The sequence below is a fragment of the Solanum lycopersicum genome, chromosome 11, assembly GCF_036512215.1.
Source record: "Solanum lycopersicum chromosome 11, SLM_r2.1".
Classification (NCBI taxonomy): domain Eukaryota; kingdom Viridiplantae; phylum Streptophyta; class Magnoliopsida; order Solanales; family Solanaceae; genus Solanum; species Solanum lycopersicum.
The window spans coordinates 5,681,126-5,702,169 of record NC_090810.1 but is presented as its reverse complement, the minus strand read 5'-3'; the positions used below and the strand labels follow the sequence as shown (position 1 = coordinate 5,702,169).

General features: G+C 30.4%; 3 protein-coding genes and 1 non-coding gene across 4 annotated transcripts; 1 reads left to right on the top strand and 3 right to left on the bottom strand.

Moving 5' to 3' along the window:
* Nucleotides 1-8,133: 8,133 nt before the first annotated feature.
* On the top strand, nt 8,134-9,661 carry LOC101253249 (uncharacterized). Its single transcript, XM_004250207.4, has 2 exons — nt 8,134-8,683; nt 8,797-9,661. The coding sequence occupies exons 1-2, from the start codon at nt 8,284-8,286 to the stop codon at nt 9,288-9,290; spliced, it is 894 nt and encodes a 297-aa protein (XP_004250255.1). The 5' UTR covers nt 8,134-8,283; the 3' UTR covers nt 9,291-9,661.
* A 1,772-nt stretch (nt 9,662-11,433) lies between these two features.
* Nucleotides 11,434-11,528, bottom strand: LOC112940409 (small nucleolar RNA snoR109). The gene has a single exon (XR_003244481.1). It is a non-coding gene; the product is annotated as a small nucleolar RNA snoR109 (small nucleolar RNA).
* Nucleotides 11,529-11,621: 93 nt separating this feature from the next.
* LOC101252946 (large ribosomal subunit protein eL6) lies at nt 11,622-13,359 on the bottom strand. The gene is made up of 2 exons (XM_004250206.5): nt 12,668-13,359; nt 11,622-11,939 (listed from the first exon to the last, which is right to left on the bottom strand). The coding sequence occupies exons 1-2, from the start codon at nt 13,199-13,201 to the stop codon at nt 11,784-11,786; spliced, it is 690 nt and encodes a 229-aa protein (XP_004250254.1). The 5' UTR covers nt 13,202-13,359; the 3' UTR covers nt 11,622-11,783.
* Nucleotides 13,360-14,517: 1,158 nt separating this feature from the next.
* Nucleotides 14,518-19,645, bottom strand: LOC101252648 (phosphoribosylglycinamide formyltransferase, chloroplastic). Its single transcript, XM_004250205.5, has 5 exons — nt 19,082-19,645; nt 17,494-17,605; nt 16,270-16,446; nt 15,501-15,627; nt 14,518-14,881 (listed from the first exon to the last, which is right to left on the bottom strand). Exons 1-5 carry the CDS (start codon nt 19,467-19,469, stop codon nt 14,768-14,770), a joined length of 918 nt encoding a protein of 305 aa, XP_004250253.1. The 5' UTR covers nt 19,470-19,645; the 3' UTR covers nt 14,518-14,767.
* Nucleotides 19,646-21,044: the final 1,399 nt, after the last annotated feature.

Here is a 21,044-nt window from a genome sequence, read left to right as displayed (position 1 = left end):
CTGTTATACAAGGCATTAATTAGGACGTTAGTTCATTAACTTATCGTCCTTTTAAACCCTACCTATAATATATAAATAACAATTTATGAGCATTCAAAAGATAGTAAACTTTACATTAATATGACGGCTAGTGTTTACCAGCTTTAATTACAAACAATATTACTGTCGATTCAATAAATAAAATTATATTAATCTATATTACAGTTTGTAAACTTAATATTTTAAACCCGGAAAAATCTTTTTAGCCAAAAAATTCGGTTAGAATTTGATTTTTTCTATGTAATTTTACTTTCAAAAACATTTTTATCCTTTGAGCTTTAATACCTTTTACTAAAAAATGAAAAAAAAGATCTGTTTATTTTAAAATAAAAAAAATTTATAATTTTTAAATTTTTCTAACAAAATTTTGGCCAAATTTTCTAGTCATTTAACACTTCTATTTGAACCTACCTATAATGTATAATACTCCCTCCGTTCATAATTGTTTGTCATGTTAAGGTCATGCACACTATTCAAGAAAAATTTAGTACAATATGTAATTTGACTAATATAACCCTATAAAGAATATCAAAAGTCTACTTAACTTTCCAATTGAACTATATTATCATTAAGCGCAAATTTGAAAAAAAAAAAACTAATCGTTTCTTGATTATTTAAATTGACAATTAATCTTGGACATCTATTTTTAATGCACCTGCCAAACAATTGCGAACGGAGAAAAAATTACTATTGATTAACTCACATATCGATAATTTGACTCGATTAGAATTAATTATCTTTTCTTAATATTAGACAGTGGCATAGTAGTTGTGATTGAATGAACCCAGTAAATTGATACGTCTTGTCGATTAATAAAAGACAATTGATCTTTTCAAGAACATATTATATACTTAACAATCTGATTTAAAATAACATGGAAAAGCTAATGGTTGAAAATCATAAATTAACACATTTGAATTGATATAATATGATTCCTTGTTTTTAGGAGAAGTTTTAGCACACTTTAATAGTGTTTTTTTCAAAACATATGCCTTATTTTTGTGAGGTAAAAGTAAGATATTAGTCAAATCCAATCTATTGGACTTTGGACAAGTAGGCCAAACAAATATTGGCAACGAAAACCAAAGTTAATATCTCAAAAGGTTATTCAATATTGAAAGTTTATGTAATAAAATTATTAAATTTTATTTTGTATCAATAAAATCATTTAAATTACATTTGTACAAAAAAATCACTCAACTATAAGACTTGAATATAAAATTATAAGAGTAGTCCCTTAGCTACAAGAAAAAAGTTTAAATTTTCAAAATTGAGTGATTTTATGAGATACTTGCTCCAAACATATGACTTAAATATAAAATTATAAGAGTAGTCCCTTAGCTATAGTATTAGGTCTAAAATGGCTTTTTTAACTAAACACTTGATGAATACAATCCTTAACAATTCAAAAAATTGTCAATTTTGATTCCTTAACTATACACTTACTGGTTTTAGTCCTTCAACTATAAAATTACTGATTTAAGTCCTTTATGTATTCAAAAACTTATCAAATTTGGTCTTTTTCCATTTTTAAATATAAATAACTTAGGTTATGTCAACGGAATCCATGTCTTGAGAAGTTAAATCTTTTAGCAATTTTTTTTGTTGTTCCTCTCTCTCCATTTCATTTTCTTCGAATTAACCTTATGCGAAGAACCTTCACCTTAACGATTCAAAATAAAATTACGAGTAAGAAAAATATAAGTCATAATTTTATTCAACAAAAGAGAAAAATGAAGCATATTTATTGCTATTACTGACTTGAATATGCTAAACTTTATTAAAAATGAAAAAATTATTTTTAAATAGGTCAGTTTTTATTATTCTATTCATTTTTCTTTACGTAAAGAATTTGAGTAGATTATATAAAATTCACACTAATTAAAATATCAAGTGCGAGTTCAAGTCATTAACAACAATTATATGCGTAGTTTTATCCAGCATCAAATAAAATTAGGACTTATATCTTTTTTCCTCATTAGTTTTATTTTGAATCGTAGACGTTATTTTTTTTATAAACAGTAGTTTCAAGAAAAAAAAAAAGAATGGTGGGAGATAGAGAAATAACTTTAATACTGGGTTAAAGATTTAATTCCATGAATATTTTTATTAATACAAACCTAAGTATTGAAGAAATGAACAAAGATCAAACATGATAAGTTTTTGAATACTTGAAGGACTAAAATCGATAAATTTATAGTTAAGGGACTAAAACTTTTAAGTGTATAGTTAAGAGACCAAAGCTGACAAGTTTTTGAATTGTTAAAGGACTACATATGTTAAGTGTATAGTTAAGGGACCTTTTTAGACCTACGCCTATAGTTAAGAGACTATTTATGTCATATTCTCGATAAATCACTTTATGTATTTTTCACATATGATACAAATCAATTTATTTTATATATATAATATATATTTATCATATCTGATACAAATCAGTTTGTATATTACTATATATTTTTTTCCAAATTAAAATCTGCAAAAATACAATGAATACACCATGTATTCATACTCTTTCCTTCCTCTACCAATCTAGCTCGCTTCTCTCCTCCTAATATGTATTCCTTTTTATACAAATCCGTTTGTATATGTATTTTTTCTCCAAAACCCGTGAAAAAGTACAATGAATACAACATGTATTCATGCTCTCTCCTCCCTCTCTCGATCTCGATCGAATCTCTTGTCCTAAACAATAGCAGTTAATTGTAATTGGTGAAACATAGTACAATTAAGACGTAGAAAGTAATTTACCATTATGCCCTTTTAGCATTTAAATAAACGGGAAAGGGCCTAAAATACCCTCGAAGTATTGAAAATGGTACAAAACTACACTCCATACACTTATTGGCTCCAAAATGCATTTTTCACCCACCTATTGGCTCCAAAATATCATTGTCATCCACCTTTTGGTTCAAAATTGACCATTTATTTAACGGTTTCAAATTTAAACTATTTAAACATTTTTTTCAAATAGTTGACGCTCAACTATTGGATGTATTTTAATTTATTAATATAATTTATAAGTCAACTCACTACCCACCCATAACTTATTAAACTCTACCTAATTAATAAACTAATTCTAATATCAAAATCACCCTAAACACTACAAAAACAGGACCAAAATATAGATTCCTGAAAATGACATCCAAAATTATTCAATCTGAATTGAAAGCTTCAAAAAATTTTACGTTGAGCCGCTTATTTAGGAAGACACTTTCCATAGAATTTTCTTTCAAGCTTGAATTCAAATATTATGATTAAAGGTAAAGAAGTAGTACATCTCGAATTACTTCATGCACTTTTTAATATAATTATATAAATATTTATTATTTGTTTTAAATATTAAAACATCAATATATTCTTTTGGGATAATGCACAAGTATCCCCTCAACCTATGCCCGAAATCTCAGGGACACACTTATACTATACAAAGGTCCTATTACCCCACTGAACTTATTTTATTAAAAAAATTCTACCTCTTTTCGACCTACGTGACATTATCTTGTTGGCCCAACGTTATTTGACTTTTTCTTTAAAACTAGTGTCATGTAGGCCGAAAAGGGGTAGAAAATTGCTTATAAAATAAGTTCAGGGGGTAATAGTACCTTAGTATAGTATAAGTGTATCTCTGAAATTTCGGGTATAGGTTGAGGGGTACTTGTGCATTTACCCTATTCTTTTTTAAAAAGTTATTTATTAAGTAACATCACATAATTGATAGGAATGAATAATTAAGTTGAACATAGTCAGACTTTTAAGTTTATCGGTATTTTTGTTTTAGACACTTGAATTATAATTTGTTTTGATTGAGAACTTGAATATATGATAATATATTTCAATTGATATTTTCGCCTCAAATTTTTAGAAACAGACATTGACAATAGATTTTTTTTTGCATTTAGTAATGGGTCGGGTTTATTAATTAAATGTAATTTAATTAGTGATGAATAACGAGTATGACTATCTCGAAACAAAATTTCATAATACCAATGGTTTACAATGTTTGAAGGATATTGACTGCGTTTTCTATTTTCAACCATTGGAGGGTGAAAAGATCGTGTGCATGCCTTTTCAGATATGTTTCATACATATTGCATCAAAATACAAGATTCACTATTTTGTCCTATTTGCCGTTATAATGTGTCTGTCATCAACATAATCATTAATTTATGGGATATCGAAAATGATTTTGAAGAAAGCCTTTCTTAGGTCCTCATTGTTTATTGATTTGAAATAAAGACATTCTCTAAAACTTTTTCACTAATTTTCATGAAATCTGTGTTCTAATTTGGTCCATTAATTATCTCTTCAACTTTTTATAAACAAAACACTTAACATGATAATAACATTACTTGACACATATATTACTTCTGAATCTATTTGTAAAGAAATTTTAAATCTTATTTTGATTGGATCTTTTAAAAACTCTTAGGCGTTTTACTTATTATTGGTGTTGTTTGGTGTATGAATCCATGTTGTTTTCTTTTTCAATTTTAGTTGATTGAATTGAGGCTGTGGTTCATTATTTGTAACTAAAGATTAGTAAAATATCTTGAATAGTGCATACTTCAAATTAATAAGATGTTTGCCATGAATTTACAATACATATCTTGGATATTATCACAAAAACTTTATTAAAAGTTGAATAGTTTATTCAAAATTGTAATATATTTCACGGAGATATTGCAATACAAATTCCAATCGAAGAGGTATAAGTTGAACACAACACTTTTGAACCAAAAAAGCTGTGTCTATTGCCTTGGAGAGCCGAGTTAGCTAAGGTGGGAACAAGTATTTGGACATAACTTGAGTTTTGCTAGTTTTTCCATCGAATTCTTTAAAAATACATTATTATATTTTAAAGATTTCATGCCACACATATATAGTCTTTTGTAGATATCGCCATCATTGTTTTCTTGATTTAATAGGGCATCATCTACCTAGACTTAGGCATGATTATTTTTACGAAGAGCAACAACTTGTGAATAATCAAATTCCTATTCTTACCGCTTATTTCTTCATAAATATTGTATTTTCGTTTTTCTTGAGCCAGTGTCAACATAACTTCTCTATCTATCAAAATAGCACGACATTCCCTATTACGAACTCTGTCTAATTTACCGTCTTCGGTCCGTCAACATAAGTCATAAAACATAATGATAAATACACATAATAGATCATCTCAATCATGTAAATTTAAACCTAGCTAAAGTCTCATAATTCTCGACTTATTTAATATTACCCGCCTTATGTTATGTATCCCTTGACATTCACTTATCCTTATATTAGGTCACATGCAATCATAAATGTTTGTTTGTTTATTTGACGTATATTATTATTTTTTCATTATATAGGTATTATATATATAGAAAAGAGTTTGAATTTATCACTATATTACTTGATATTCAATGTATGTAGACATAATTTCATGTTCATTGAACTAGTCCAATATTAGTATAACAAAAATTATTTGAAAGAAAAAGATAAATTAATTTCCATTTTAGTACAGTCCAAGCATTACGTCTTCAACTTTCCGCATCTATGCTTACTCGTGCGGTGGCAATTGAACGGATTGAGTCAAATTAGTGCGGATAGAAAATAAGTCAGTATAAATAGATAATAATTCAATCCCTCATATTTCATACGGATAAAAATGAATTGGATAAATTAAAATTTATCCATATTTTCATGATTAAATAATACTCTACATAATAATTTAATACGGAAAAAATATTTAGTCATTTTTTAACGAAAAAGTGTTGAAAATGCTATATTTAGTTCTAATAACATCAATAATTTTAATTAAAATTAATAATTCAGTTTTATATTTAAAATTTATATGTAGATTTAGTAAACTTTTACACCTATATTCAAAATTCGAAATAATCCTAGTGAATTTGATCGAATCCGTAAATTATCGTCTACTCCATCCCTGATTGATGAGTCCGGAGCCTAAAGGTTATAAAATACTAACAAAAATTTCAAAACGGTATATAAAATTTTATATTAACCAAAACGACAAAGGAATGATAGCGATTTCTTCCGCCAGAAAAAGCAAAATCAAATGAAGATGTGTGCCAGCGATTTTCTTAAATTTTCTTTTTTTTTTAAAAAAAATGAAAGTTGCTGCCTAAAAAAATCACATTTTACAAAATTGCTGCAGTAGCAACGATTTTGCTTTTTCCGGCGTAGAAAATCGTTGTTGTTCCAGCAATTTTACCGTTTTAATTAATGTAAATTTTTTTATACCGTTTTAAAATTTTTGTTAATGTTTTATACCCTTTAGGCTCCGGACTCATCCATAGTTTCATTGAAAAGTTTTAATGAAATTCACAAATTAACAAATTATATTATAGTAACAAAGAAAATATATTCAACTTGGTCTCTTTTTAAGTCATCATTAACCATCTCAGTCTTGACTAAATAGTGAAAACATCTATGTATATCTATGGTGTCATTTTTTTATCATTCTCATGAATACTAAATAGTCAAAAATATACTACTATTACTTGACATATACTTTATGGCAAAAGCAAAAAAGAAAAATGTTTATGTACATGATACATGTGAGTAAAGTGGACTTTGATTATTATCATATATAGACATAAGTAAATATTGTTTCTAGTCTATTTTTCTATTTATGAAAAGCTCAAAAATCATCATATAATAAGCTAAAAGATTGCAATATAAAAGAAATGGTTGAGATTTGTAATTTTTTAAATTCTTATACATAAAGATAAATTGATTCAATCGAGTTTTATTATAAATTTTTTTTATCACATTTTCTACATCATCCTCTTATTTCTTTCTTTTCGGAGGTCTGATCAAAATAAAAGAAAACAAGAAGAAAATTTTAACAAAAAACTTATTTTATTACAAAAGATAGCTCATAATATTCGTATCAATTTATTATACGTATATGTTCAATTCAAGAAATTAGTTAAAGGAAATAAACCGCATTTTGATTTAGTTAAATAAATGTTTGAAATGATGACTAAATTTTAGCTCATAAATCAATATCATGATAAATATATGTTTGGCCAATTTTACGAATGACCACTCAACTTTTATTTATTACACAAAATTCAGTAAAATATTTTTAATGAAAAATCGATTTTCTCAATATAATAACTATCACATAGAATCACAAAACTATCTTTTTTGAGAAAAAAAGTTAGTCAATTTTACTTTTATTTTGTCAAACTCGATGTGTCCAATAGAAACAATTATAGTTATTAATACTTATGCTCTATTGTGAATGGCAACACTTTTTGGCATTTTAGGATTATAACAAAGGAATTGAGGATTTTTAAAATTTTTAGTGTGTATTAAACCATAGATTTTTCACAATTTTTTTTGATAGATTTCGATATGTTTCAAATTTAGTAGTATGTACATTTGAACATTTTGATAATCAATACTCATTGTTTCGACATGGCTCACGACGTTCTTTTGACTTTTCATGTTTATAATAGATAATAGAGAAACTCAAGATTTTAAAATTTTCTACGTTAATCCATCGATTTTGAATTTTTTTTTTGATAAACTTCAATCAGCCGCAAACATGATGTGTCCATCTGAAACAATCTCGGTAATCAATAATTATTCTTCCATCACGATTGACATTATTTTTTGCGCTTTCAAATCATGAGAATTTAAGATTTTAGAGTTCTCCATGTATATTATTAGTCCATATACTCTATGTTTTTGTAATTTTTTGTTATTGCCATATCAAAATTTGATTTCTGTTAAAACACTCGATAATAAAAGCTCTGACTAAATTATATTTGCATTAACGTAACTTTGTTAAAATGCTCTCTGACAAAAACTACAAAACTAAAAACCAAGTGCCTTTGAGGAATATTTTATTTTTATGCGGAAAAAAGTTTAATTTCAACACTCAGTACAAAATATATTTTATTGGAGTATTCCTCACATGAAAAATAAACTTAGCTAAATAACGAACTTATTCATAAATTACGTCTACATTCATTGTATTATTCACTATAACCCAAACTTCTGTGTAAAATTCACTAAAAAAATACACATTAAAAAAATTACTTATATATATATGTTTAACTTTATCAACATAATGTCTTCATCTTTACTCTAAGCAAAAATAAAAACTCCAACTGATTTCTTCTCTGTGAACATTTTTTCTTCGTGATTGCGACATAACTGAATCATAAATATTCGATTCGTCTATAAAATTCGAATAAGAATAAGAAATTGAGATCGGAAAAGATGGCCAGAATTGTACCGGTGAAGTTTAAGAGAGTAGCCGAAGCGTTTGATGAGGTGGTGAAAACTCGGATCTGCGAGAGCAGCGGCAGTGAACACTCTCCACCACCTGAGAGCTTGGCGAATTTATCGCAACTTGTGAATTCGTTTCTAGAAGGGGAGGTAATTACTGTTAATGAGAAATTGGAAGAGATTGATGGAAATGTTGAAACTAATTGCTTTGACGAATCGGAGATTAAGGAGAATTTAAGGAATCTGTTGGATCCCGATGGAAATTCCGGTGATGATTTGAAGAAAAATGTTATTAATGCTGTGGAAAATGCTTTGCTTGCTGAAGAAGCAAGCTCACCGGAGTTTAAACGATGGTTGATGACTCGATTGCGTGATCAGGGATTCGATGCTGGTAAGCACTTTTTTCGTAAATTCTATAGCTAAACAAACTACTTGTTAGTTGTTGCAGTATTAATGTATATGAGTTCTAATTTTTTTTTTTTTTTGGCTAATTCAATTTTATAGGATTGTGCAAATTAAAATGGGAGAAAGCTGTTAATCGTACTTCAGGAAGTTACGAGTATATAGATGTTAATATTGGTGTTACTCGTTACATAATCGAGGTTTCATTAGTGGAAGAATTTGAAATTGCTCGAGCAACGCCTTGCTACACCTCGTTGCTGGAAAATTTCCCTCACGTTTTTGTTGGAAAAGTGGAAGAGTTGAAGCAAGTGGTGAGAATTATGAGTAGAGCCATGAAGAGATCTATGAAGAAAATGAATATTTATGTGGCTCCATGGAGAAGACTGGCTTATATGGAAGCTAAGTGGTTTGGATCTTATAAGAGAACAACAAATGAACAAAAAGATTATCAAAAGAATAGTTTTGATTCATCTTCAAAGAAGAGAAATGTTGGATTTGTGCCTAAGCAAGCAATTTCTTTCTATTGTAGAGAGAATGTTGTTGCTTCTAATAGTGGCATTAAAATTGGAAATTTGGCTGCCGCTTTGAATGGATAATATCATGAACAGATATAGGTCATGGTGGAGTTGATCAAAGATTTCGAGTTCAAATTCTGAATCTGAATTCATTGTGTTCCTTAGAAAATGATAGATTTAGTTAGATTTCAATGCGAATGACAGATATTTGGTGAAAAGTATAAATTTAATTTGTTAAGAATTTGAAAGTTATTCTTGTGGAGGCAATATATATTAGCATCATTTTTGGTGGGTTTGGAAAGGAAATCATATAGTTTATTGGTGGAGGAAAAAATTATATTTCTCCAAAGTAGTTGCGGTTGAAGATTTTAGATTTTAGTAAGTACTATATTGCATAGCAATTTGTATAAATTTTATGTGTTTATCAAGTAATGGAGAATATTTCAGAAAAATATGTATGTTACTATTATTTCTATTATTTATTTTACCTTTTTGAATTTTGAGCATATCATTTACTACTTCCTTTGTTTAAAATATCGTTTCCAAAATAATGACCCTGTTCTTTTTTAATTTGTTTAAAAATAAATGACTTTTTTTTTGTGGCAATATTTTGAATTTAACTTTTCACATGACATGTTTAAGATCATAGGAATAAAAAGCATTTCGATACATTTGACATAACTTTAATTTAAAATTATAAAATTAAAAAAAAAATATTTTTTTTCTTAAACTCCATATCATCCTTTTAAAACGGTAAGAGTAATTATTACTGCCATAAACTACAAAGCAGGCATGGTAATTACTTATTAAAATATCATTTTTCTAACATGATACATAGTAAGCATGGTATATATAGTTGAAACAGGACATAAAAAATTATCTTTTGCAGTAATTTATTAACGGTAATAGTTTAATTGTTATTGAATATATATGTGCACTCTTTGTATAGTTCCTAAAACCTTTAGCAATATTAGATTTAATGCAATTAACTAATGTTGATAAAAAATTTAATCATCTTTATTAGTGTTAAGGACGGCTCAAACATATTAGTGGTCTAAAATAAAGGGAGCTTAAACTTAAATCGTTAATAACTTTTATATAATCAATTTCTTCTAGTTTTCAATTGATGATAACCATTCTTATTCTAATTTTTAAATTATTTTTCATGAAATATAATACTCCAAATATGTCAAATTTCTTCAAATATTTCTTTCATTTCATGAAAAGTTAACTTTTTTTACAAATAGTATTCAATATTTATTAAAAAAATAACGACGCATAACCTATTATTATTAAGAGTAATACACTCAAATTTGAAGGCTTAAAGCACATGTCTTTTTTTCTAACATTGTCGAGTCATCTCTGAAATTAATGTGTATAAATGTGCTTTTGTTATAGTGAAAGTTGATTAAATTTTAGTTTAAGCCGTGCACCAAGATAAATAAATCAAATAGGTGAAACATTTTCACCATACCATAATTCGAATAATATATCTCATAGGTTTCATACATTATCCAAGTTAATCTAGGACCATAATATTTTCGAATTCTAATCAAACGGACCCTACACATACTCAATATAATCTCACGTAGTAGGTTTATAGAGGCATATAATAAAGCATAGATAACAAAATAAGTCTGATTGATTTGACAAGTATATTTAACTTAGAATTTATGGAGACCACCTTTGATTATTAGAGTAAAATTACTGATCTTAATTGAACACATCTACTTAATAACATGCTCACAATACAGCAATCATAAACTAGTGTTCAATAGATATTAACTTAACACATATATAAAGAGCTCATTGAACATAAGTTCAACATGTATTAAAGTGTTCAATTGGTGAAAAGATTAGTGTACAAACAAGTTAAAAGGGAGCTTGTTTACATTAACTTCATGGATACACAAGTCATACTACTGAAGAACTACAGAAAGGCGAAAAACTGTATAGTTCTTTTTGTTGTAAGCACCCATATATGCAAACTGCCGGGAACCAAGGCAGCGAGCCTGGAAAGCGCATAGATGAATTGATTTAAGACAAGGGTCTCTTAGAAAGGCTAAATTCTAAGCCATTTCCATCTTCTCCCCTTCTCATTCAACAGCCAAACATGTACACAGAATACAACATACTCACAACTATCATGCAATAAGTACAAACTTCAATAAACAACAGCAAACGACACTAGACGTAGAAGAACTGATTCACAAAATATCATGCAATATGTAAGAAGTTCGGTAAGCAGATATGCTGACAAAGAACAACAACCGGCCAGTAAACTTCTCAGACAATAATCTATTTGTATTGCTACAGCCGCAATGGCAGTCAAGATCAGGATACTCAATTTCGCCCTTCTCTTGGTACATGTAGCTTTCAGCTAACAAACCATGGAGTCTATCAAGAAAATACTAGGACAAAAAAGGAGCAAATCTCATATTGCATATTTCAACTTAAGATGTTTATAACCAACAAAATCTTCAATACAAAGACTAAACGCAGTTTCAAAACAGAACATAAAACAAAATGGATCTAACAAAATCAATTTCATCAAAAGTAGTTTAATTATCTGGTCTAAAAGACAAGCTCATGGGGTTTCATGCCCGACTTGAGCGAGAACCTTGCAGACAAGTAACCCTTCAATTCAGGAACAGCCTCGATAGCCTTGATCAATGCTGCATCAACAGCCTTCTGTTCATCCTTCTTCTCCTGAGGAAGCACATTCTTCTCCTACAGAATTACCAAATAGAAAAAGATCAAACCGTTGAACATCAAAGTACATCATTCATGTTAACACAAGTTCAATACTATAGAATTACAGAAACATGAAATTTGCTAGTTTTCAATTCACACGAACAAAACACAAAATCTTGCCTAAGAATACTTACTATGTTTCTCTGTAACCAAATTGAGTTATTCATGTCCAAGCATGTTCTTAATAATCCAATTGTCAATGTTAAATGTACAGGGCACGTCGAGTTTCAGTAGTACGATTGTCAATGTCAATGCTCATTTTCATTCTTAGCTTTCTCATCAAAAAATGAGACAACTTACCTATGAATGTCACTAACCATTTCTCTTCAAACCAAAGTTCGTTATTCAAACAAATTACAATATTACCATCGCCAGCTCGGGGAACAAGAAAATACCTCAGCAAATTACAATGTCAATGGAATTTGCTTTTCATTTTCAATAATTATTATCTATGAATACTCACTAACCATGTTTCTTTATTTATATTCACATAAGATCAGCATAAGAGATCATAGCATTTCACAAGACACAATAATGTAGTGCCTAATCACAAAATAAACAAAAAGATCTAATCTTGCAAGCATAGAATTAGCAAAAGATCCAATCCATAAGCATTTACTAACTACAAAGATCCAATCTTTAACCACCAAATGGAGAACAAATTCAATTATTAACAGAAAATGAGCAAAAACAGGAAAGCAAACCTCTTTCTTTTCTTCAAAAAACTCTCCTTCTCCCTTCTTCTGCTTCTTCTCAACTTGTTTAGCAAAGTACTTATCATCAATCTTATCAACATTCACTCCAGAAATATCCACCTTTGTTGAGGTACCAATAACATAAGCTTGATTCACACGCCTCAAAGGAACTCCATTGAACTTAAATGGACCAGTAACGAGAAGCAAACCAGATACAAGCTGCTTCAAAAACACAACTCTTTTACCCTTAAACCTTCCAGCAAGGATAATCAAAACAGTACCAGGTGTAATACTTGACCTAAGCTTAGTGGGTTTTGGTTTGTGTTTGTTCACAAGGGGTTTCTTCACGTCATCGGCGGGGTAGAATTTTGGGGCTTTCTCAGCCACCGGAGCTACGGCGGGCTTTTTTGAGTGAACGGGTAAAGCGCCGCCGTTCTTCTTCTTAATGGCCCAAAGACCCTTCTTGTGGTACATCTTGGAACGGGAAAATTTTCCCACTCCACGAATCAGCTCCGGATTCCGGGCAGTCTTCTTGGCGGCCATTGCTGAAGTTTCTTCTTTGCAGTTTGCTGATTCAATGAAACCCTAACCCTAGAAGCTTGATTTATATATGGAGTTAGAGAGGGTTCCTAAGAGTGATAGAGATTTTGGGCTGTTTATGTGGGCTTATATGGACTAAGAGCCCAATATCTTATATGGACCATATTAGATTTGATAAGTTGGGCAACTTTTATATATAACAAACATATAATTCGTATTTGTATGCTGTAGCAAAGTTTATATAATTGATCCCCATAGCAAATAGATATATGTATAATTCGCTAAAAATATACAATTCAAGAGAACTGTATAAAACGAAGTGTATAAAATGAGAAAGAGTCTTGGGCAGAGAATTGTATAAAAAAAAAGTGTATAAAACGAAGTATATAAAACGAATTGTATAATTATCAATGTATAGGACGATTATATACAGTTTGAATTTGTATAAAACGAGAAAGGGAGAAGGGCAAAAGAGACTTGACATGGAATATACAATTGAGTCGAATTGTATAAAACTAGAAAGAGAGAAATTATATACAATTTGAATTTGCATAAAACGAGAATGAGAGAAAAACAAAAGAGACTTGGACAGGGAAATACTTTTATTGTATAATTACAAGTGTATAAGATGGAGATTGCATGTGTGTGTGTGTGTGTGTGTATATATATATATATATATATATATATATATATATATATATATTTCTCTCGCTTTATACAATTAGAAACACAATTTATACAATTCTATTGTATAAAGCGAGAGAGACAAGCGAGCGAGAATACGAGGGAGAGAGGGACTGACAAACAGTTTGTTATGGAACACAAATAATTCAAACGATAGCTATTATATTTATTTCATATTATTAGTTTGTCATTCTATACAATTATCCCTAAGTTATATATCATTTTATAAAGGATCTAATATACTCCTCAATTTTACATTTTAGAGTTGATATATCACTTGTTACAAAAGTGGCTACATATACCTCTACCATTACATTAAAAAAAAAACTCAATAAAAATCACTTTCATTGGACGGAAAGGATATATTTGGGTTATTTGTGTAACGGTAAATGTATATCAAGTCATTTGTGTAACAATTTAACGGTATATTTTAGTCATTTGTGTTATAATAAGGCTATATGCGAGTCATTTGTGTAATGGTAAGAGTAATCATAGCCACTTTGGTAATAAGAGGTCTTAATTGCAAAATTGAGGAGTATAATAGCTCTTTTGCCTATATTTTTCATGTGTGATAGTAAGCAAAATGTATTGTCTCAAAAGTATTTGTATATGATTTTGGCAAATACCCAGCAATGTTGAGAAACAACAAGCTACTTCTTTCATAGATGAAAACATAAAAAGTTGTCAAAACATATTGGTACAAAACTTGTAGTCATAGACATACAATATTCATCTACATATGTTGAATTTTCTATGGTAAATTGAACAAATAAGGACGTTGGTACGCCTCCCACGAGGCATATGTACCAAAACTATGTTAGTGTCAACACAGAGCTCAGTAACGAATACTTCTAGCCGCGGAGTTGCTAACCTCTGGCTTTGTTTCTACTTGTAATGATTGGGATCTTCTTTGCTCTGGATGAGAGGGACACCGTCTTCACGCCACACAATTCTCTCTTCACATAATGCTGCAGCTACTTCTACGTAAAGTTTATGCTCCTGTTAAACGAAGAATGTTAGTGTAAAGATTGCAGCGAAAAAAGAGAGGAATGGACAAGCAATAACAACACAAGAGTTGGATTCGATGGGACATAAACACTTTGATAGGGACATTGATGCACGAGATAACCTAAAAGGGGGGAGCGTTGATATTGCTCGTCTTCAGGGAACACTAACGGATAGGGAAAAAAGATAGAGAGATAGGTAACACGAGTTGCAAATCTGAGACAATATGTACATAAACAATAATGCTACTGATTTATTGAATAGATACATAGATTGAAAAGAACTTGCAGCCAAAAAATCATCATACAATAAAAATTAGAGGTTCGATCTAGTCACAAAGGCCTCCTAAAACAATCAAAACTAAATTCATCGAGTTGTTCCAAGGGAACTTCTTGTTGACTTATTCGCCCCGGTTTAACAACATGTTTTTGCAGGGATCCCTTTTCCTGAAACCATACATGTTTTTGCAGGACTGATAGTGGAACGTAAGGTAATGATCAGAAACATGGGGAAGACCTAGAGGTTTACTTTAAACATGTACCACAAAGATTCAAAATTGATGGCGACAACAATAATACACTCATAACAAGAAATGTTAAAAAGAAATTATGACCTCCTGAAGAACCCTTGCTGCAAGTGTTTCTGCAGTGTCATTAGCCAGCACAGGCACGACCCCTTGAGCAAGAATACGTCCAGTGTCATAATGCTCATCGACATAATGGATCGTTGGACCTGAATACCTACAGATAGCAAATAACAGCCAGAAAAAGCGAATTACTTGTGTTTGAAGCTAAAATGAGGATCCAAAGCATTGGACGGGAAAAAACTAAACCTGTCCCAAATGCAGCTACTAAAATCAAGGTTAGGTGCTTAATATTTTTGAAGGGTGGACATGATAAACTGAAATTATGCAGAAACTAAGTCCCAGGTAACAATATCGTCATGAAAAAGTCAAGTAAACAATTAATCACAAATTCTTGCTCAAATGATGATAGGAACTGTCTTTAGTTTATTACAATTTATGGGAATTCAGAGATAATGGAGTAAGGACTTTCAACTCAAAATCTGACTAGAAATCTTGATTGTAAAAACCAGCAAAACAGAAATGGTTTTCTTGAAGAATCATAATCCTCAACATTATCGGATATGATCTAAAAAATGTTCCTAGATCATGTTTCTCTGACATGATATTTGTTGGTATTAACTATAGACTCACATTGAGTATTTAAGTCTTCAACTAAGCACTCAATTTGCAATTCACAAGCTGAACGGTGGTACTATTTTATGTTTAGCAACTATCTAATGTGCAATGATGAGGAAGGAGAAGCGATCTACTTGATTAACAAGAATAATTCCATTTTGATAGCAAACACAATACGCACCTAGCTCCAGAAGCTATGACTGCTTTATGCACCTTTATGCCATAGTAGCCTTTGCCTCCAAAAGATGGAAGAAGTGACGGATGAATATTAAATATTGATCTTGGAAATGCTTGGACCAGCTCAGTAGGAATAAGCTTTAAGTACCCAGCTAAAAGAATGAAGTCGATATTGTAAGCTCTGTAAACAAAAGTTAGTTTATTATAAAGGAAATAACTTCAGTAAAACAATGAAGACAACTAAGATTATTCATGTCATACACTAAGGAGTCGTTTGGTTTGGGGATGGGATAGGTGAAGTTATCCTACATTGTAATACAAATGATGAAACAAATAATCTCGGAATTAATTAATACCCAACACCAAATGCAAGATAAATTAATCCAGCATTTTATCGCGGGATTATCATCTCTTATCCATCGTATTAAACGAGCCCTCCAATACATCCTCATTTAAATAACTAATGAGTATGAAAAATATTCATACACAGAGTAAATAGGCAAGAAATATAGATGTTTATCATGGTTTACATGCTTCTGTTCACATTTACTTTCCCATTTCATCTGTAATAGTCAGTTTGCTCCAACAAGAAAAAACCAAGGGCAAAATGAAAAGGAAACCAAAATAAAGAAAGGTGAACAGAAAGAAGCGCTTAACCGAATAACTCTTAAAGTTTCAATTAATCAGAGCTTATGTCAAAATTAGGTGAATATTTTACAATAGTTCACTGGTGAGAAGAACAACAGTGAAGATGTGGTATCAATAAATGCAACTGAGAAAGACAGGAACTTTTGATAGATGTGCAGAATTCTCTTTGAAATACTTGGATAATGTTAAATGGTTTCTTGAGGAATCTTTGCTCAGTGATTGAAGCACGAATGGTTACAAGCCGTCAAAGAATTCAGGAACTAGAAGGAAGCTCAAGAAAACCAAAAGTTTCGCCATATTGATGAAAAGAACGTAACTTAAACACATCAATTTTTTGTGCTCAAATATCTCAACATTCAAAATCCTGAAGAAACGGTAGCAGTACAAGTAAATTTCCTTTTATTCAGATACCATTTTTCTTCTGCTAATCATCCCAGAAGAAAAAGTAAGGAAAAACATAAAAGAAGAGGAGCTGATTGTGTTACAGCCTAATTTCAAGGAAGATGACATCTTTCTTTGCACAAGCTAACTACTGAAGCAGTTAGATCAATAGAAGAGACATGTCTAGAAAAGAAGAAACCTTAGAGAACCCACGAGATCCTCCTCCGATAAACCCTCCGATGAATTCTTTGCTTTAGGAAACACAATAACAGGGATGCCTTGCTCCCTTGCATACTTTGCACCTCCACAATCTGCATTTCATAACAAAAACAAATCTAAATGAAAAGATGAGTGACAACTACAATAAGATAATTGAATACACATATATCTTCAGATAAAAAGCTGTGGAAACTTGGAGTAATCTACAAAATTTGTGGAGCCTTTAGTTGAAACAGAAATATCTGAAATTTCCAAGTGCTTCCGCTGAAAAATATATAGCTGATATTGTATCATGGGAACATCACATCATGTGTGGGAAAGAAAAAGTCTATCACCAATGTAATTTCATTTTCAACTCAGCATACTCATTTATAAAGTCACACTAGCTTTAACATGCAAAATGTTTATACACCTAAGAATAACAAAATTTCAGGACGAAAGAAACAAAAGAAGGAATACAGATGAAACCTGCCGTAAGAACACGAGAATAGAAATTACAATCTAGGCAAAATTAATCAAGACAGTTGCAATACAAATAGGCTGAAAGTACAAAGTTTTTCTCTAAAGCTCATAGCTTTACCAAAAGCTCAAATCGGCAGGGACCTAAAAGCCAACAATCAACAATCTTGAAATACAATAATAACGATAACAACAATTATGCCCGAGTCTCAAACATGTAAGGTCGGCTATATGAATCCTCATTGACCAGTTACTCCATTTAGACTCATTTCATGCCAATATTTGTAATTTAAGTAAGATGTAAAAGAAAGTTCTCTATATTTTCTAGACGTATAATCTCTCACGTGCTAACCAATCCTAGAAAGGATATGACCTACACTGAAAGTGATAATATCTAAAACATAATCTCAACTAATGTGTATCACCATACCTACATAAGCTGTTAAAGCTCAAAGATTTACAAAACTTCAAATAAACAAGTACCAAAAGCCAACAACAAAAAATCTTGAATTACAATAATAACAACAACAACAATTATGCTCGAGTCTAAAATAAGTTGGCGTCAGCTATATGAATCCTCATTAACCATGTTGCTCCATTTAAACTCATCCCATGCCAATATAATGCAATTAAGTAGGAAGTATTAGAAGTTCTCTAAATTTCCAAATGTATACTCTCCGGAAGGCTAAACTACTCCTAAAAAGCAAACGACCCAACGGTGGAGCTAGGATTTTCACATAAGGCTATGCAAAATATAAAGAAGTAAATACACAGGAAGAAAGCTAAAAGTATTCCACATCTATTGTATATAGATGTAAGAATAATCTTGACTTTGAATATACAGTATAAGTTTCTGACGGACCTAGCTCCACAATAAATATGTCAACTAATATCTATCACCTATAACAACACACCCAATGTAATTCACATGTGGGACCTTACCTCTACCTTTGTTGGGTAGAGAGGCTGATTCCCATAGTTACTCAGCTCATTCTATGTCAAAGCTCAGTGCTTTACCAAAATCTCAAATAGACAGGAATCAAAAGGCAACTACAATCAAACCTTGACATAAACTGAAAAAACAAAACTTTCAAAAAAAAACACCCTACCTTTTTTATTGGTAACTAAAACAGCTACCTCTCCATGAACAGTCCCTTCAAGTGTAGCTTCATAAATTGACCTGAAATTTGAACCTCCACCAGATACAAACACTGCAAGCTTCTTCTTTCTAAGTTCTTTACTCACGCCACTATCAGGAACTGTAATAGCTTCTCTTTCAATTCTTTGCAAACAATTCCTACACTGGAAAAATTCCTTGCTGGGGAAACTTTTAGGAGAAAAAGAAACATGGGGTTTCAAGAAAACCCCTTTAAGGGTAAGAATATTTGAAGAAGAAGGTGGTTTGAGCAAAATCTGAAAGAATGGATTTTTTTGGTTTTGAATTGGTGAAGTGGGTAAGGTAGAGGAGAGGCCAAAAGACAAATTTTGAGTTTCCATTGATATCGGAAGTGAACGGCGGAGATTGACGGCGGAGGTTGGCGGCCGGCGGCGGGGAGGAGAAGGGAGGCGGGAAGTGGTGGTGCAGGAGGGAACTTTAGAGAGGATGAGTACTTGCTAAATTTGCAAAACAAATAATTAGCATATTTTTTACTTTATTTTTTAAAACCAAAATTAGATAAATAACTCTTAGCCATGATTTAAAATAGGGAATTTAAGATTTTCCTTCATTAATTCTCATATTAATTATGTTATTTTGCTAATTTTAAAAATTAAGTTAAAATGAATTAAATCTGACTATATTATATATGTATTCTGGAAATTTTAACTTGAATATATTATATAAGTTCAGAAAAATAAATTGACAGTTTGGTCTATTGAATTGAATAAAGAGTAAAATAGTAAATTGACTAAAACCTAATTTAATCAATTTTGGAGGGAATTAAAATTGGGGGAAGCCAATACCAAGCTTACCAAAAGGGGAAATAAAATACTTCTCCCACCTCTCGTCATATTTTTTTTCTTCCTCCTCTTCTTCGTCGTTCTTGCTTGCTTGCTTGTCTTTCTTCTCATTCTCTTTATCTTTTTTCATCTTCTTTTCGTACATTATTGGTCTTGGCCGCTAGTTCTTGAGCTTTCTTCTTTTCTTCTTCTTGAATCATATTTAACTAATTTAATCAACGGATTATATTTTGTTTGTTATAGAGTCACACACCATTGTTTTGATATGTAAAACTAATAATTCTTTGAAATCATTCATCATCATTTGGGCATCTACAATTTTTTCAATATTTTGCATTCGTGTTTCTGACAGATTGTTATATGTTGCAATAATTGACTATTGAAATAAATTATAGTCATATGTAGGAACAGAAAGATTATTCAATAGCAACAGAATTGACAGATGTTGCAACATATAACTTACACAAACTACAACATATAAGTTAGACATGTAGCAACATATATGACTTACGTGTCGCAATTGACATGATAGTTATATAATACCCTTGTAAATCATTGTTTCAAGTGTTATATCATATTTTTATTGCTTAATTATGATTTAAAGTACTAAAATTTTGTCCAATTTGACATTTTCTCATTTCTAAATTGCTCAATTTATCGATTAAGTCATCCTTGAAATGACATGTGTGACAACATATGCACGTTCTGTTGAAAAATTGCAACATAAATGTCATATTTGGCAACATATGCACGTTCTGTTGGGAAAATTGCAACAGAAATGTCAAATGTGGCAGCATATGTATATCATAAAATGATCTTTTGGAGAGTAATTCAATTAAATTGTCACCTAATTCAACATGTAACACTAATATATAGTCCTACAACATGTCTAAGTACACAATTATGGTCTAATACAACAACCTTCATCAATTCTATCAATTATTTTTACAAAGACTATCATTTATCACTAATTCATCATACAATGACCAAGTAATTACATATGATAGTTATACAACACCCTTATAAATCGTCGTTTCAAGTGTTATAACATATTTTTATTGTATAACTATGGTTCAAATTACTAAAATTTGGTCTAATTCAATATTTTCCATT

Excerpts from the sequence above, each read along its gene's own strand:
- LOC101253249 (XM_004250207.4), top strand. The coding sequence starts at position 8,284 with ATGGCCAGAATTGTACCGGTGAAGTTTAAGAGAGTAGCCGAAGCGTTT. Across the intron at positions 8,684-8,796 it reads TGATCAGGGATTCGATGCTG|GATTGTGCAAATTAAAATGG; the intron begins GTAAGCACTTTT and ends TCAATTTTATAG.
- LOC101252648 (XM_004250205.5), bottom strand. The coding sequence starts at position 19,469 with ATGGAAACTCAAAATTTGTCTTTTGGCCTCTCCTCTACCTTACCCACT. Across the intron at positions 17,606-19,081 it reads TTTAGTTACCAATAAAAAAG|ATTGTGGAGGTGCAAAGTAT; the intron begins GTAGGGTGTTTT and ends TATGAAATGCAG. Across the intron at positions 16,447-17,493 it reads GATCTCGTGGGTTCTCTAAG|AGCTTACAATATCGACTTCA; the intron begins GTTTCTTCTTTT and ends TTTTGTTTACAG.
- LOC101252946 (XM_004250206.5), bottom strand. The coding sequence starts at position 13,201 with ATGGCCGCCAAGAAGACTGCCCGGAATCCGGAGCTGATTCGTGGAGTG. Across the intron at positions 11,940-12,667 it reads TTTTTGAAGAAAAGAAAGAG|GAGAAGAATGTGCTTCCTCA; the intron begins GTTTGCTTTCCT and ends GTAATTCTGTAG.